The following is a 16,279-nucleotide window of genomic DNA, read 5'->3' on the forward strand; positions in this document are numbered from 1 at the left end:
GTGATGACGGACACATGGCCTTAGGCAACGAGTCAAGATTTCCTAAATTCCCCCAAAACAAAACATTTAGGTGGCGACTCTGTATCTTGCATAACAGTCCATGTTTGGCACTTCTTTCTAAAAATCTATTTTTTTTTCAAAATAATTTGCCGGATTTGGACTCTTTGGTGATTTATCAATCTCACAGCGCACATTGTGAGATCAGATTAAGAACCGTGACAATTTGAGAGTCTGAACTGTAGTGAGCCCAAAACGAACAAAACGGGATTCCTTCCCGGGACATTCGGGGACGTCTACACCACCATCTATGCAAGCTTCCATGGCTTAGCACCTTATCTTCTTATCTCTTCCACTTTGTATATACATATATATATATATATATATGTATATTTATCGATTCTCTCATGTACATACACGTATCTGTATAGACACCGATCGATAATGGAGCAGAGCTTCTTCGATTTGATCTATTTTCCACATTGCCCAGGCCTCGCCGAGACATTCCTCGATGTTTTACTCTCCTCAGTCCCGATTTGGCTCGCTGTCATGATCGGCCTTGTTATCGGTTGGTCTTGGCGCCCTAGGTGGACTGGTTTTTAACCGCACATTATGTTCGGTTTCTTCTATATAGGTGTGTGTATACATTAGTACTAACATTCTATAAATTTAGTGAGTAATCATTTTAGTTGTTGAGGTTTTTAATGTAATCTTTGGGATAATAAAGTATTTTTCATTGATTATAGGTCGGCTTCCTAACACAAAGAGGTTGAATTTGGAAGCTGTAGGTGTTAAGCTTTACGAGATGGGAGCCGTAAAGGTTAATAACTTTTTCTTCGTCTTTTCTTGCGTTTGTTGTTCTTTGATGTGATGATGTGTGTATGGCATTGGCAGTGTTTAAAAAATTATGAACAAGAGTGAGATTGTATTTATGAGGGTTTTTTTTTTTTTTTTTGCGGGGGGGGGGGTTAGTTTTTAAGTGCTACGTGTATTAGAGATGGTTGAGTTTATTTTGGGGGTTTTCACAGCATTTGCTCACTACCACTTCTCCTTTGTTTGGTTAACAATGTTTTCACCCCAATCTATTATTTTGTGGTCTATTTGATGTTGGTGATTCAAAATTGTTTTGCTTGTGAAAAAAATGTTTGTACCATAAGAAGTTAACTTCTTTGAGGTTCCCTACCCCTTTTATCTTTTATTTCAGGTGGATGAGTTCTCTCGCACAAACGTTCCTAGCATATGGGCTATTGGTGATGTCACAAATAGATTGAATCTTACTCCTGTGGCCTTAATGGGAAGCACCTTCTTTTCAGTATGTGCTCAATCTGTACCCTGATTAGTTATCATCATTGAATTCTCATTTTGTTTTTTTTCGTTATTAATTCATCATTCAATTCTTTGCTTTGCCTGCAGAAAACTGTTTTTGGTGGGCAGCCTACCAAACCTGACAATAGCAATGTACCTTGTGCTGTATTCTGGTAAAGTTTCTTCTGTTCTAGCAAATGCTTCATTTTTCTTCTGTCATATAATTCACCTGAGAGTATCCATCAGTATAATGGAAGTGCTAAAATTGTTTTTGGTGCAGTTTTAAAGTTTTTAGTCGTATTCAGAGCTTGATAGAAATAAGTTGTTCTAGAAGTTTCATTTTTCTAATGAACCAATTCTATTTATCTTTTTATTGAAATTTGTTTGTGATATATGATTAGCTTGTGTTTTTTTGTTGTTTTACAGCATACCACCTCTTTGTGTTGTTGGATTAAGTGAAGAAGAGGCTATTGAGCAAGCAAAGGGTGATATTTCGATTTTTACGTCAACGTTCAATCCTATGAAGAACACTGTCTCAGGGTATGTGATTGGACATCTAATTTAGTAGATAACTTTATAAGCTTAGAGGGAAACAAATTACCTTCTTGGTGTAGGAATTTGTTGTAATGTCATGGCTTGCAAGGCATGGGATTTAGAATTCCATTTGACGCAATTATGTATACAGACGACAAGAGAAAACGGTTATGAAGCATGTTGTTGATTCTGAGACAGATAAAGCTATTGGAGCATCCATGTGTGGGCCAAATGCACCTGAGATTATGCAGGTATCATTGTCTCTATATTGGGTTTCATAAAGTTCTTAACCTTCAGCTATTGTAGACACCCCATTTTTGATCGACCTTAAGACTCAGACGTCACCAACTGAGCGCTCGGCGATGTTGCATATTGTGCCTGTTCTGAGGTTGCAAAGTCTCAACTGAGAGCCTTGCCTTCGGGCTTCGGAACCTTTTTGTACCTTGCCTCGGTTTGCAAACCAGGTCCTGTTTTCTCTATTTTTCTCTTCCCGAAGAGACAGAGAGGTCTCGTAGACCATCTCTCAGTGGCCGTAGGCTACGTTTCGTGGTCGTAGATCACTTTTCCTATTTGGAGACCAGTTTTTGGTTTTCAGAGCCGTCGGCCGCGCGCCTCAGTTCGGGACTGCTTAACTACCTCAGTTTGCTCCAGTTTTTGGCACACACCTTGTTTCCTCTCCCTAGAGGGACACTGTGGCCCGGGAGACCACCTTCGGGGTCGCACGCCACTTCCGGCGCTTAACAGTCAATTTTCAAGGCCCCCGGCTGCGTGTTTTGGGCCCCGAACCCTCATTTTGTATCGGTTAGGGTTCATTTTTAGCATGGACCCTAGTTTCATTGTTAGAAAGGTGGTAGTATGGTGGGAGACCCCCTTTTTTTCTTGGAGACCACTTTTCTTTTCGCTGCCCGGTTTTCTTGTTAGAGAGGTGGTCTCCCTCACTTTTAGGCCATAATTTCTGGTGTCCCTACCACTATTGTGTTGCATTCATCTAGGAGGCCACCTATTTGGTGTGGCCGACCACCTTTGGTGCTTGACCCTTTTGACTCTTTGGTCTCCCTCACTTTTGAGCCACATTTTCTGGTCTCCCATACCACCACTGTGTCGCATTCACCTGGGAGGCCACCTATTTGGTATGGCCGACCACCTTTGGTGCTTGACCCTTTTGACCCCTGGTCGGCCGACCAGGGGAAGTGATCGGCTGACCACTTGAACTGGTCGGCCAGCCATCTCCTTTTTGGCCTTCCTGAGTTGCATACAGCTGTGCTAGCTGGGAGGCATTTGCCCATCCTCCGAGATTTAACCCTTTTGTTTGTCTTCTTAAGGAAGCTTTGGCCCTTTTTGCTTAGCTTCCAAGAGAAGCTTGACCTTTTGTCAAGCCTCTTGAGGAAGCTTGACCCCTTTGGTCTAGCTTCCTCAAGAAGCTTGACCCTTTTGGTTTAGCTTCTTTTAGAAGCATGGTCCCTTTGCTTGAGGCTTCTCCAAGAAGCCTTGGACCTCTTCTTCTATAAGAGAGGCTCTCCTCTCCATTTGCAAGGGTTGAACATTTTTGGCTGAGGCATACATATACTCTCCCTCTATATCTCTACATCCAAACTCCATAACTCCATGGTTCTTGGCCATTTGCACTACACCTCTAAGCACAACACCTCCACTACCATCCTAAGTAACTTGGAGCTATTTTTCAAAGGTTGAGGGCTCACTTTCTTGGTCCAGAGCTTGCTGCATTGCTGTGCTACAAGGGTAAGTCACCATTTCCCTCTTTGTAGCTTTATTTTGCTTCATTCTTTAGCCTTACTTGGAAGCATTTCTGGGTTTTGTCATAAACTGAAAAAAGTTTTTTTTGAGCTTATAAACATGTTTGTTTAAGACATTTTTTCTGTTTGGGGTCATCTTCCCCTTTGCATGCTTCATTTCCTCATGTTTAGGGCTATGCATTAAAGCATTTGTGTTTGCCTTGGCTTGGCCTTTTAGCCACTGAAATCCAGTGGATTTTTAGTGGCTAACATGTGTTTTTGAGCCCTAAAATCAAAGAGGGGTGACCCTCTCACCCCTTGATTTGTTTACTAGCTTTGTTGGCCTTCCATAGGGGCTCCTACTTGCATGCTTTAAAGCCATATTTCAGGCCCTATTTGGTGAGTTTTAAGGTTTGCATAGGCTTTGTCCATAGCCCATTTTTCCATATAAACTGTCTATTATGCATGTGTAGAACAATCCTATTCAAGCCCTTTCAAAGGGGCTTTCACTTACATGCTTCCTAGACTAATTTTAGGACCTTTTTGATGGGTTTTAGGACCCTCATAATCTCTTTCCAGAGGTGGTTTTTCCATTTTTTTTGTGTCCATCATACATGTGTAGAATAACCCCTTGCATGGCCTTCCAAAGGAGCCTATCATTCTTGCATGCATTGACTGAGTTTCAGTGGGTTTTTGGGCATATTTTGGCATGGCATACTTCTATTTTTGGCTGGTTTGGTGAGCTTTCATATGTTTCATATAGTTGTAGTGCAACTCATGGTTCACTAGCTTTCTTTGTATGCTTTGTTGACCCTTGATTTTAGCACTTTTTGGCCATGCCTTAAACTGATTTTGTGCATATTTTGGACTGCCTTAGCTCTGTTTTTGGGTCTCATGGTTGAATGATGCTTGTTTTGCATGCTTGTAGTTCAATGCCCATGCTTAGCTTTGAGTTTTGAGGTCCCCTACATGCATACACTGAGATGTTTTCTTGTTTTGGGGCCATTATACATCATATTTCAGAGCTTATGTGAATTCCATATTCCCATGTTTTGTACTCTTTAAATGCGTTTGAGAGTCGGGCTTGTATGCCTCATTTATTGACCATTGAATGAGATCCATTTCTTTGCACTTTAAGCCATCATTTTAGGCCATTTTCCCATTGTCTTGGACCTACCTAGGGTTTGTTTGAGGGTGGTTTTTCCATTTGTGCATTTCTTGGTGTACCTCTAGTGTAACGCACTTCACTAGTTTCGGTATCCGGGCCATCTAGCATGCATTGTGTGAGTCGTTTGCATGTTTCGGGACCATCTTATACACTATTTCAGAGCTGGAATTTGTGTCATTATATGCCATATGTCATCCCTTTCCATGCTTTGTTAGAGTTACATGTTGTGCCTTAGGGTCGATCCTTTGCATCCGTGCATGTTTGCATGTATTTCAGTTGTCTCATTTTCATCACATGGCCACTGATTTGAGTGTGGCTGAGGTCCACTCATATTGGTTTAAGTCCACCTTGCATTGTGTATGCCATTTGGTTCATGTTGTTGCATGTTTGACCATCGCATTATGTATGCTTCGATTATGCCTTTGTGTATGTCCATCTCCGTATGTGTGCATTGTGTATGCCATATAGCTCATGTGCATTGTGTATGCCATTTTAGTCCATAGCATTGCGTATGCTAGGTTGTATGCGTGCATATCATCCCTTGCATGCCAGCATGATTAGGTTGCATTGCACTTAGGGTTGCATGTTAGTCGCATTGTGTATGCCATCTCATTGCATTGTGTTCGGGATAGGAGTTAGCCCAAACACGGGAAACGAGGGACGTTTCATACTCAAAGTGACGAAACTTGTCTCAATTCCCGGTTGCCGACACTCCGGATTACCCACGATGGAGTTTAGGTCTTGTTGTGTTTTCATGTCCATTCGTTTCACATCGAGTCGTGCAATTCGACTCCTCAGCCACCATGCATCGAGATGCATGATTGGTGGCACGAGGATTGAGGTGTGCATACATATGTGAAAATACTTTGCCATGCCCCTTTCTTGCTCTCTGTTACAGCAAACCAGAAATCAACAGTCTTCTAGAGCTTTGCACAGCAATCCGGGATTAATTGCAAACAGAGGCAAATCGGGGCATCGCGAAGAATTTTCCGACGAGGCGACGCGAGCATGCATGCATCTTTCATCATTCGGAACATAGCAGAGGTGATCCATGGATTTGCACACTAGTTTATTTTGCTTTCCTAGTTAATTTGTTAATTAATTAGGGTTTTGTAATATTTAATTAGCTAGAGTAGTTAATTGTTTATTCGGACTATGTTATTTATTCGGACCCTCCGAGTGAGGACACAATTGTAATAAGTGTGCGTGCATGTGATGTATGTCTTCCAACCCCACGTCTTTCTCTCTTTTATTTACCAGCTTATGATGATTAGATTAGGGCATGTTTCAATTAGCATATTTATGCTCGCATGATTGCATTCATTCATTTGTTTTGCATGCACCGGGCTCGGCGCATCATACTAACTGCATTGTATTTCAATTCCAAGTTGAATACGTGTTTGCTGTAGTATCTCATATGCCATTCTTAGGATAGCCGAACCTATTGTAGTTGCATTTTGCATGTGTTGCATTAGCCATTTTAACATGAACTAGGATCATGCATTGATTATTGACTAGTTTTTGTTTTGGCTCAGAGTACTCAGTAAGTGTTTATGCTTTAGCATCCTTGCATGTGTGTGAGTGACTGCCATGATAGCATCCTTACCATGAGGCTATGTGCTTATGTGATATACCTACCTGAATGCCTGTGGGTGAAGGTTGGATTATCTGAATTGGAATAATGCATTGACTATGAGTTTTAAGCTTACTTGAGAGTGGCAAACCATCACGTTTTCTAAGCCCACCTGAGGGTGGCAAATCCACGTCCTAGCCTACTTGCGGGTAGCACCATCAAACCATTTTCAAAATAAACAAACATGAGATGTTTTGTTCCAATTTAGGCAATCCAGTCTATACTTGTATACTGTGTGCATCACGTAGTAAATCTAGGCTAATAACCGGAATAAGAACGCATAATGTTTTTAAAACTCGATATCATGGTTAGTAGAGGCCGATCTTTGATCGGGCGAGCAGTGGTGCTCACGAAGTGACCTTCCCCAATCGTACCCAAGTTCCCGAGCCGAGGCAACTTTCGCGATGACGGACACGTGGCCTTAGGCAAACGAGTCAGGGTTTCCTAAATTCCCCAAAATAAAATATTTAGGTGGCGACTCTATATCTGGAAAAGCAGTCCATGTTCGGCACTTCTTTCAAAAAAATCTGTTTTGAAAAACGATTTGCCAGATTTGGACTCTTTGATGATTCATTGGTCTTGCATTGCACTCTGCGAGATTAGATACAGGACCGTGACATTTGAGTCCTGAACTGTAGTGAGCCCCAAATGAACAAAACGGAATTTCCCTTCTGGAACGTTCGGGGACGTCTACAGTTTCTGGTGACTTCGCTGGGGACTCAGAGAACTTGACTCATACTCGTGATATCTGGTTTTGACTACACTTGTGTGTTTCTTTGCATTGCATTTGCTTTGGTGTGCCTAGGACACCGTGTTTGCCGTATGCTATTCCTGAATGGTTTGCCGGAGGCTCGCTTCGAGAAGCGTGCCATAAGGCTGACCGGTTGCGGGCTCTGCCACAACGGGAACACAAACCCCGGTTTACTGGGGCACCCTCTTTGACCATTCGACCTAGTGCATATCGGAATCTATAGTGACCATTCCAAACTAGGACAGGTTGCTTACCCGATCATAGGTCGTTTGAAACCGCTGCGTGCGTAGTGAAACCCTAGCTCCTGACAAAATAGGACAGGGAAACCCTACCCCAACATAGAGGTGTTTTGGCTCTCACTTGTTTGCAATGTGCTTTTAGAGTGCGTCTCTACAGGAATGCATGTATCTGTTTACAAGTCTGGGTATCAGGCCTGTGGGCACCACGAGTTCAGTATTTTGGGAATCAGTTATCTGCGGGTATCAGATTCAGTTTTTGGGGCAGTAATTTGGGGAACAGTGATCAGTGGTTGAATATAGTTATCCCGCCATGCCTATATCTGTCCTAGTGAAATTGGACTGAGCTGCTGCCTATTTTCTCTTTCAGTTCGGAGAATTCAGTTTAGAGCAGTCAGTATCTTCCTTCGCTGAGGCAAAGCAGAGAAAGGCCAGTTAGGGCGCACCGGTTCATCTGATCTGTCAGTCACCAGTCACATCACCTCCGGTCAGTTCAGCGGACTCGTGATGACATAGAATTCAGAGGAAATAGTGGTTATGGAAGCCGCATTAAACCAGGGAATCATCATACAGGGTGATACCGACGTTGAAGTGCCAAACCCACCCAGGTCACCTGCCGCACATCCGATCTGGGAACCCCAGTTATTTCAAACCCGTGAGCCCACCACTTTCAAGTTGATGGGAATGATTGGCGATCTTCAAAGATCCGTGGCTAATCTAGCCTACGGAATGTCGGCTTTGCCACCAACCACATCGTATGCCGGGAACTTCATACCGGACGAGGCCTCGCTACTGGGGCGAATTGTAATCGAACTCAGCCAACCTGAAGCCATCCCAAGTTCCGACAATGGCATGTCAACAACAACGGGGCTCCACTCTGATGTAGCAACCCAAACCTTCTACCAAGCCGAAGCGAGTGGTAAGAACAAGGTGAAGGTGGACACCGATCCCTACAAACAACTCTTGTGGGCTGTTGAGGCTTTGAATGCCGGAGGACTGAATAAATAGCAGGTGCTCGCTGTTGCTGTAAAAACTGTGGATGACACTTTTCCCACTCAGAGTGAGAGCAGTTCAAGCTAAGGGAAAAACCAGGAGAAGGGCCATCGTACCAGAAACGATCCTTTGATCTTTAATCCTGCACTCGGAAGAGATCGGCAAACCAAGTCAGCACCTGCTGACCCTTTCGCTAGTGCGTCCAGCAAAAGTCAGCAAACCTTGAAGTATCCGCCCCGAGGTCACAGGGTCTTCCATGCCCTCTACATGCCTTGGTCTAAGGCCCTTCAAATCCTCTTCGAAAAAGGGCATCTCAAACCCCTCAAGCCTCGGCCTCTCCAAAGTTCCCTTCCAGCTAAGCATGATGGTACCCAGTACTGTGCATACCATCGACAAACCGAGCACAGCACCGACAACTGCTTCTGTCTTCGCCACGAAGTGCAAGATTTGATTGACAATGAAGTCATCCTCCCACCAAGCTCGGCAAAGTCTGTCACCACCGGGTTGGTGGATTTCGAAGATAATGCAAGTATGTGACCAGGGGTTGGACCACCTGCGGGCGGCGCACGGTTTATCTCGGATGTGGTGTATGGCACGCACTATTTTGAGCATTTGCGAATGCTAGTTTTGTAGTTTCTGACTTGGGTGTTGAGTCAGTTCTGTAGTTTTGTTTTGAGTCTGTCTCATTGTCTTGAGTTAGTCTTTTTGATTAAGGGTCTGTCTTGTTGTATCGATTCAGTCCTATTGTACAAAGGTCGGGTGATTCCGGGGGTGTTACCTCAGGCATCACCATTTTGTTTTGCGTTTGTCTTTTCGTTTTGTTATGAGTCTGTTTCTTCTTGGAGCCAGTTACACCAACCAAATTTGAATGGAACAGCAGTAATTTTCACACTCTTGCATTTGCTTCTGCTTGTGCCGGTTGTGCCAGAAAATCTAGGACGAATTGGCGGAGCATCTCACCTGCTCTTCTGCACCTTTAAATCATTGCATGGACCTAAGTTTTTCAAAACTTTTTGTAACACGATGTGTTGAAAACAAAGAGGAAGGAATTCCTCGGCATTTGCAAAAATTTGATCAACTGAGAGAAGAGAGGCGTGCTAAGCCCTTAATGAATGAGATCATGCTTGTTAATGTGAGCACTAAGAAGGACCCTAGCTTGATCCAGATTGGTTCTGCACTGTCTTCAACGCGAGCGATTTGTCGCTTTCTTAAAAAAATTTCAAAAGAATGTTTTACGCGGTCCTGCGAAGACCTGTGTGGAATCGCTCTCAACCTCAAGACTCAACCCCTTTGCTTTCAAACCTTGAACTTGGATTCAGAATGTTCAACGGTCAATCACAAGTTGAGGCCTGTGTGGCCAGATTTGAAGCAGCCCACGAACCAGTGGCAAGAAAGTCAAAAGAAGCTTGTGAAGCTAGATCAAAAGCCCTCAAACTAGGGGCAAAAATGTCAGATGTGCTCGAAGAGTTAAAAAAATTGGGATGTTTCTCAAGCTAACAAAGATCGGCAAGAATGCCAAATCCCAGAAGGAAGGAAATAAGAAAGTATTGCTGAAGGATAACCGAGTTCCTATCTACAACACTAAGGGAAAATTCACCCTTCATTGGATGAACTTCTACATCATCAGCGAACAACAGCCATTCTCCTGGATTCAGATGACTTCGAGGTCTCAAACCATTCAACATGGACAAAGCTACACTTTTATCCTTAAGAGGCTCGCTGGGCCGAAAACCCGGAAGGGCAACCCAGGCAAAAATTAGAGCAAGAAAAAAAGAAAAAAAATGCAAAGAATGAAAATAAAAAGAAAAGATAAAAAAGAAGAAGAAAAGAAATGAAAAGAAAGAAGAACAAAGCTCGCAAGGTTGAAAACCCGGAAGGGCGGCCTTGGAAAAAGTTAGAGCGCAAAAGGGGAGGTTAAATACACGAGGGTACCTTAACCCTGAACTACGTAAGGCTTGATTCTCATGTTTGGGATACGTAGGCAACTTCGTTCTGAAGTCCAGCCGTAAAACACTTCAAATTCAACTGTGTCCATGTGATGGTTCTGGTCATCTTTGTCTTCTCTGTATCTGAGAGCTCGGTTGTGATCGTCGCCTTGAAAACTGGTTATAGTGTGCTGCGGTACTATTCAAACATGGGGCAACTTTCCGTTGCCATACAGCGCGCAGCGGTGCCATTCAAACAAGGGGCAACTTTCTGTTGCTATACAGCACGCTGCGGTGCCATTCAAACAAGGGGCAACTTTCCGTTGCCATGCAGTGCCGTTCAGACAAGGGGCAATTCTCCTTCGGATCTGAGGTTGTGCATCTCGAGAGTAGGTTTCGTGCTCGTTGAGCAATGGCCGTTTGCAAAAACAGTTTTGAGAATTTTTACTGAGGCTGACTAATTCTCTCGAAAATTATTCCACTTTTCCAAAACTGGACCATTTCTTGGACCCAAAAAGGAAAATTTTCAGTGCTCATAACCTAACTTGCATGATTTCAAATCAGAAAATTGAACAAGCATGTTAATCTAACTCTCATGTTGGTCAAAATTGCTTTAGTAGAAAATCGAAACCAAAAAAAATGGTCAAAATAATGAACTAGGGGCACAGTTAAGTCAGGTGTTCTGTCTTTTCCCCATTGTCAACATACTTGCCAGAAAGGGTACTCTACTTGCCAGAAAAGGGCACAACTAAAGCTAATGCCAAAGGCCATAAAGCTCTCTCATCCTCCAAGCAGCGAGGTATCAAGCCAAGTGCGAAGCACGAACTGGAATGGAGCAGGATATTCCATTCCCTAATCTGGACAGATTTGATCACGTTCGAACTCCCCAGTAGAGCATCATCAACCGATGTCAATTGCAGATCTGCTGCACATCTAGCCGCATCACAACCCCTCTGTGGGGGAAGTTCACTGTTGTAAGCAGAAGAAAGAGGATCTAGCAGAATGCTAGGGGCAAGAGCCCGCAACTTCTTGTTTACCCATCAACCACCCAGGGGAGGGATAAAAAATGAGAGATTGAAGAATAGAGAGATGTGCGCTGCAGACGTGCCCGTGGGCCTCATGCTACAGTTCGAACTCGTTTTGTTGTCGGTTCTTAATTTGATCTCACAATGTGCAATGTGAGACTGATAAATCACCAAAGAGTCCAAATCAGGCAAATTGTTTTGAAAAACAGATTTTTGAGAAAGAAGTGACAAACATGGACTGCTTTGCCAGATACAGAGTCGCCACCTAAATATTTTTTATGGGGGGATTTAGGAAACCCTGACTTGTTTGCCTAAGGCCACGTGTCCGTCATCACCAAAGTTGCCTCGGCTCGGGAACATGGGTACGATTGGAGAAGGTCAGCTATGAGCACCCCCACTCGCCCGATTAGAAGATCGGCCTCTACTAACCATGATATCTAGTTTTGAAAACGTTATGTGTTCTTATTCCGGTTAATTAGCTAATCTTACTATGTGATGCGCACAACACAAAAGTATAGACTGGATCGCCTAATTTGGAACAAAGCATCGCATATCTGTTTGTTTGGAAATCGGTTTGAAATTTGCTACTCACAAGTAGGCTAAAACACGGATTTCAAGGAGTTGTTCCAACTCAAACAATCCAACCTTCACCCACAGGCATTCTGTTAGATATATCACATAAGCACATAGCCACATGGTAAGCATGCTGTCATGTCATCATTCACACTCATGCAAGATGCTAAAGCCTAAATACTTACATCGTACTCTAAGCCAAAACAAGGAACTTGTTAGCAATCAAATGTATGATCCAAGTCCATGTTAAATGACTAATGCATCGCATACAAAATGCAACTGGAATAGGCTCGACTAATCTAGGGATGGCATGTGAAATGCAACTAATAGCATGTATTCAAGTTTGGGTTTGAAATACTTATGCAGCTAGTATGATGCGCTGAGCCCGGTGCATGCAATACAAATGAATGATGCACACATGCATAGCATAAGGTATGCTAAATGAAACATGCCCGAGTACTAACCATCAAAAGCAGGTAAGTAAAAGGGAGAAAGAAGTGGGGGTTGGAAGACTTGCACACACGCACCCACACTTATTACACAATTATGCTTTCTCTCGGAGAGACCGAATAAATAATACAAACCCGAATAAATAATCAACTATTCTGGCTAATTAAATATTACAGACCACTTAACTAGTTAAGCAAATTAACTAAGCTAAGAAAGCAATAAAACAGCCTCGGGAAGAGGGTCCAATGCATGCGTGCTCGGGTTCGCTCAAAAATCCGTCGCCATGCACAAGTTGCCTCTGTTTACACTGCTCTGCATCTCTGAGACTTGCACAAATCCCAAGGATGCTTCAGCATCACTCCCTGAAGGTTGTGGGATGTCACCGGCCAAGGGGGAACACCACCAGCTATAGGGAATTGGTCATCGACCACATATTCAGCTCTCGGCCAAATATTATTGGTCGGTCGGCACTTTAGGCAGTCGACCGGCCATCCATTCCTGCAGAATCCTGTTTTAACAGCAGCAGAGGGCAAACATGGCATGGCAATGCATTTCAAGCAAATGTGTGCGCCAACACCCTCTTTATCATGTTCATGACTCAAAGGAGGATGATCCTTAGCCCTCGGACCACCAATCATGCATTTCAATGCGTGATGGTCCAAGAAGCCAAGTATGCATTTTGATGTCAAAAGTAATGCAAACCAAACAAACAAATGGACCCAACCTCTATCATAATCGATTCAAGAGGCAAGGCATGCATGCCAATTGCAACCTAAGCATATAGGCTAGTATGCAACATGGAGGCAAGTATGCAAACATGTAACGAGTATGCAAGCTAACAAGCATGCAATTGTAATGCCAACAAACAAACATACAAGACATGTGACATGTTAAGCAACCAAAGCAAAAGAAATGCATGCCAAATGCACTACCACCTAAGCATGCAACAACATACAAAGGGGTCAAGTGTGTGACAACATGCAAGGCGAATGTACACACAAACATTCATGCACGCAAGGTCCAACACTTATCCATCAAAGAACAACTTTTAAGCACACTTAAAAAGAGGATGAAAAGCATGCAAATGTGACAATGTTGCAAGCTCTGAAATGGTGCTAAGAGTGATGCCAAATCACATAAACAAACCAAGCATGGCTTGCAATAAAGCTTAAAGCCCAAAAATTGCAAGAGGGCTTGAACCAAAACCATGCAAAACAAAGGGCATATGGTAAATGTGACCCAAGACAGTCCTAAAGCATGGCAAAGTAAGCTTAACACATGCGATGACCAAAGCCAACAAGCTAAAAACAAAAGGGGCAAATGCTTGAGGCATGCAAGGCCACTAGAAAGACATTACACCACACTTAATGCAACCAAACATGGCATGAATTAAGCGACCAAAATAGAGATATGACATGCTAAAATGAGCCCCAAAACCCACCTAGATGGCATCTAAATGGCCTAGACCTAAAGACATGCAAAATGACCCAAGCATGAGACATAAGGCATCAACCTTTTAAAGTATTAAAGGAGCATCAAATGCAAACATACAAGCATACCACAAGGACTGAAATGATGCTATAAGTGGTGCCAAACCACTGAAACAAGCCAAGCAATGCATGCTCAACACTCACACACCCAAGGCTAACAAGCCAAAATGCAAGGTGGCTATACAAAGCATGTCATGGATGGCCAAAACAACCATGAACAGACCTTAGTCATACTAAAACATGCATAAAAGCTTCACAAAGCTAGACCAAAACAAGTTAGCATGGTGATCTAGATGCTAAGTACATGTTAAGGCAATTTCATGGCATTACAAGACAAGTATGCAAAGCAAGCATGGTGTGTCTAAACCAACTTAAAACAGTGCTATATCATGGCAAAATAAGCAACACTCAAGACATGGCCAACATGAACTCAAGAAAGGTGCTCACACATGAGGCTAAAATGGCCAATATTGAAGACAACAAGGAGAGGCGATGGCCCTCTCCTTCTTAGGACCTTAAAGCACCATCCCCACCACTGAAATCTCACTGGATTTCAGTGGTGAGGAGGCCCAAACAAGGTGGTCCCGGAGCTCACCAAAATAGCACAAAATGGGGGCCAAACAAGGCCTAAGAGGGGTCATACAACCCCAAACACCAAAACAACCTTAAACAACTATTTTAAGCACTTAAAATTAGAACTTTTATATGTTATAAGTTAAGCATAAAAATAGATGCAAGGATGGCTAAAAGCCTATGCAAAAGTGGGGAACAAAGAGCAAAGTTCTTACCCTTGAAGACCCCTTTCAAGAACTGAGCTCCAACTGCTTCCTCAAGCTTGAATCCACTCAAGAACTTCAAGAACACCCCTTTGGCTCCTCAGCAACCAAGGTAAGGTGTGATACTAGGTGTCCTAGTGCAAAACTAAGAACAAAACACCTTTGGACACACACAAAGAGCAAAAGAGAGGGAGATATAGAGATAGATAGATACACAAGACCTAACCCTAATTTAGACCTCTGGAACTCTTTTTTTGAAACCCTTAAGGAGGGAGGAGGTGACCTCCCTTTATAGAGGATCACTCTTGCAAAGCTTACAAAACAAGCTAAGCAAGAGTGAAATCCCTCCATACACGTGTATGAAGGGGGTGCAAAGTGGCTGCCAGCTGTCACCGCTGGCACAAAATATCTACGAAAAGCAGACAGAGCGTCGATCGGCCAAACATTTGGCCGATGGAAACAAAACACAGCTGGTGGCCTCAATCTATGGCCGGTGAGGTGTGGGGATGGCCAACAAGCCATTCCCTACCGCTCAGAAGGAAAACACAAGTGTTTGGTGCAAAACCAAACACAAAACAGGCAAGTCGAGAGGTCTTGAGGCAAGACGCGTAGCCGAGACCTCCAAGAACTCAAGACGAACACGAACATGGATGATCACCGAGTGTTCAAAGGGTGACGTCCAAGTCTTGAGGACGGTCAAAAATGGGGTGTCTACAGCGCTGAGAGAAAAAGTGAGAAAAAGGGCTTTTTCAGAAAAACAGAGCCTGAGGGCCGAGTGATGCGAGAATCACAAATAAGAAAGGGTGGGAAACAATACCCGGAGAAACTGACTCCTCATGCACTGAGAGGTCTCTTGCCATTGGAACACGTCTTTGTGTCGTGTTAGTCGTTTTGTTTGTCTCGATTCTCATTTTGAGTCGTTTCGGGTGCCTATAGATGTGTTTAGGTTGTTTTACCTTGTTTTTCCTTTGTTGTGTCGTGTTTAGGTTGTTCTACCTTTGTTTCCCGTTATTGAGTCGTTTTGGTTGTGGTCAGTTATAGGCTCAATACCCGGTTGAGAACCCTTTTCCCATTTCACTTTCAAAAAATCGTTTTGTGCTCAAAGTGCCGTGCCATTCTCCATATTTGTGCAAAACAAAATTTGTTCTTTCATAAAATCGTAGGGTTCAATCCAGGTCATGTGGGAATAGTAAAACCAGGACCTATCTGAAGCTATATAGGTTCCAAACTTCGAAGGAAAATGTCGGGCATTTGAGTTGGTTTCTACTTCTGCAAGTTCCGTCGTCGCATCCTGTATGTTCAGAATGAGCTGTGTGTTCAAAATTAAAAGACTACTTTGTTATGAGCCGCGTGTTCTGATCGAGCAGAGTTGTGTTATGAGCTGTGTGTTCAAAATTAAAAGACTAATGTGTTATGAGCCGTGTGTTGAGATCGAGCAGTGTTGTGTTGTGAGCTGCGTATTCAAAATAAAGTGAATGAGCTGTATGTTCAGACATGAAAATTTATGAGCTGCGTGTTCAAAATTAAGAATGAGCTGCATGCAAATGAAAATGTATGAACTGCGTGTTTAGAATTGAAATGTGTGAGCTACGTGTTCTAAGTGAAGTGAATGAGCTGTGTGTTCAGACATGAAAATTTATGAACAGCGTATTCAGAATTAAGAATGAGCCGCGTGCAAATGAAAATGTAT

General features: G+C 43.1%; 1 protein-coding gene across 1 annotated transcript in view; it reads left to right on the forward strand.

Annotated features, from left to right (window-relative positions):
- The first annotated feature begins 441 nt into the window (after positions 1–441).
- The window catches only part of LOC114304581 (glutathione reductase, cytosolic-like), a 46,387-nt gene continuing 30,549 nt past the window's right edge, over positions 442–16,279 (forward strand). Inside the window, exons 1-6 of the mRNA XM_082889398.1 lie at positions 442–565; positions 744–817; positions 1,202–1,309; positions 1,411–1,475; positions 1,729–1,842; positions 1,988–2,087. Coding sequence (XP_082745524.1) covers positions 442–565; positions 744–817; positions 1,202–1,309; positions 1,411–1,475; positions 1,729–1,842; positions 1,988–2,087 — 585 coding nt within the window. The remainder of the gene's footprint in view (positions 566–743; positions 818–1,201; positions 1,310–1,410; positions 1,476–1,728; positions 1,843–1,987; positions 2,088–16,279) is intronic.

Source organism: Camellia sinensis, chromosome 9 (genome assembly GCF_055761805.1).
Source record: "Camellia sinensis isolate YWXY chromosome 9, ASM5576180v1, whole genome shotgun sequence".
Classification (NCBI taxonomy): Eukaryota; Viridiplantae; Streptophyta; class Magnoliopsida; order Ericales; family Theaceae; genus Camellia; species Camellia sinensis.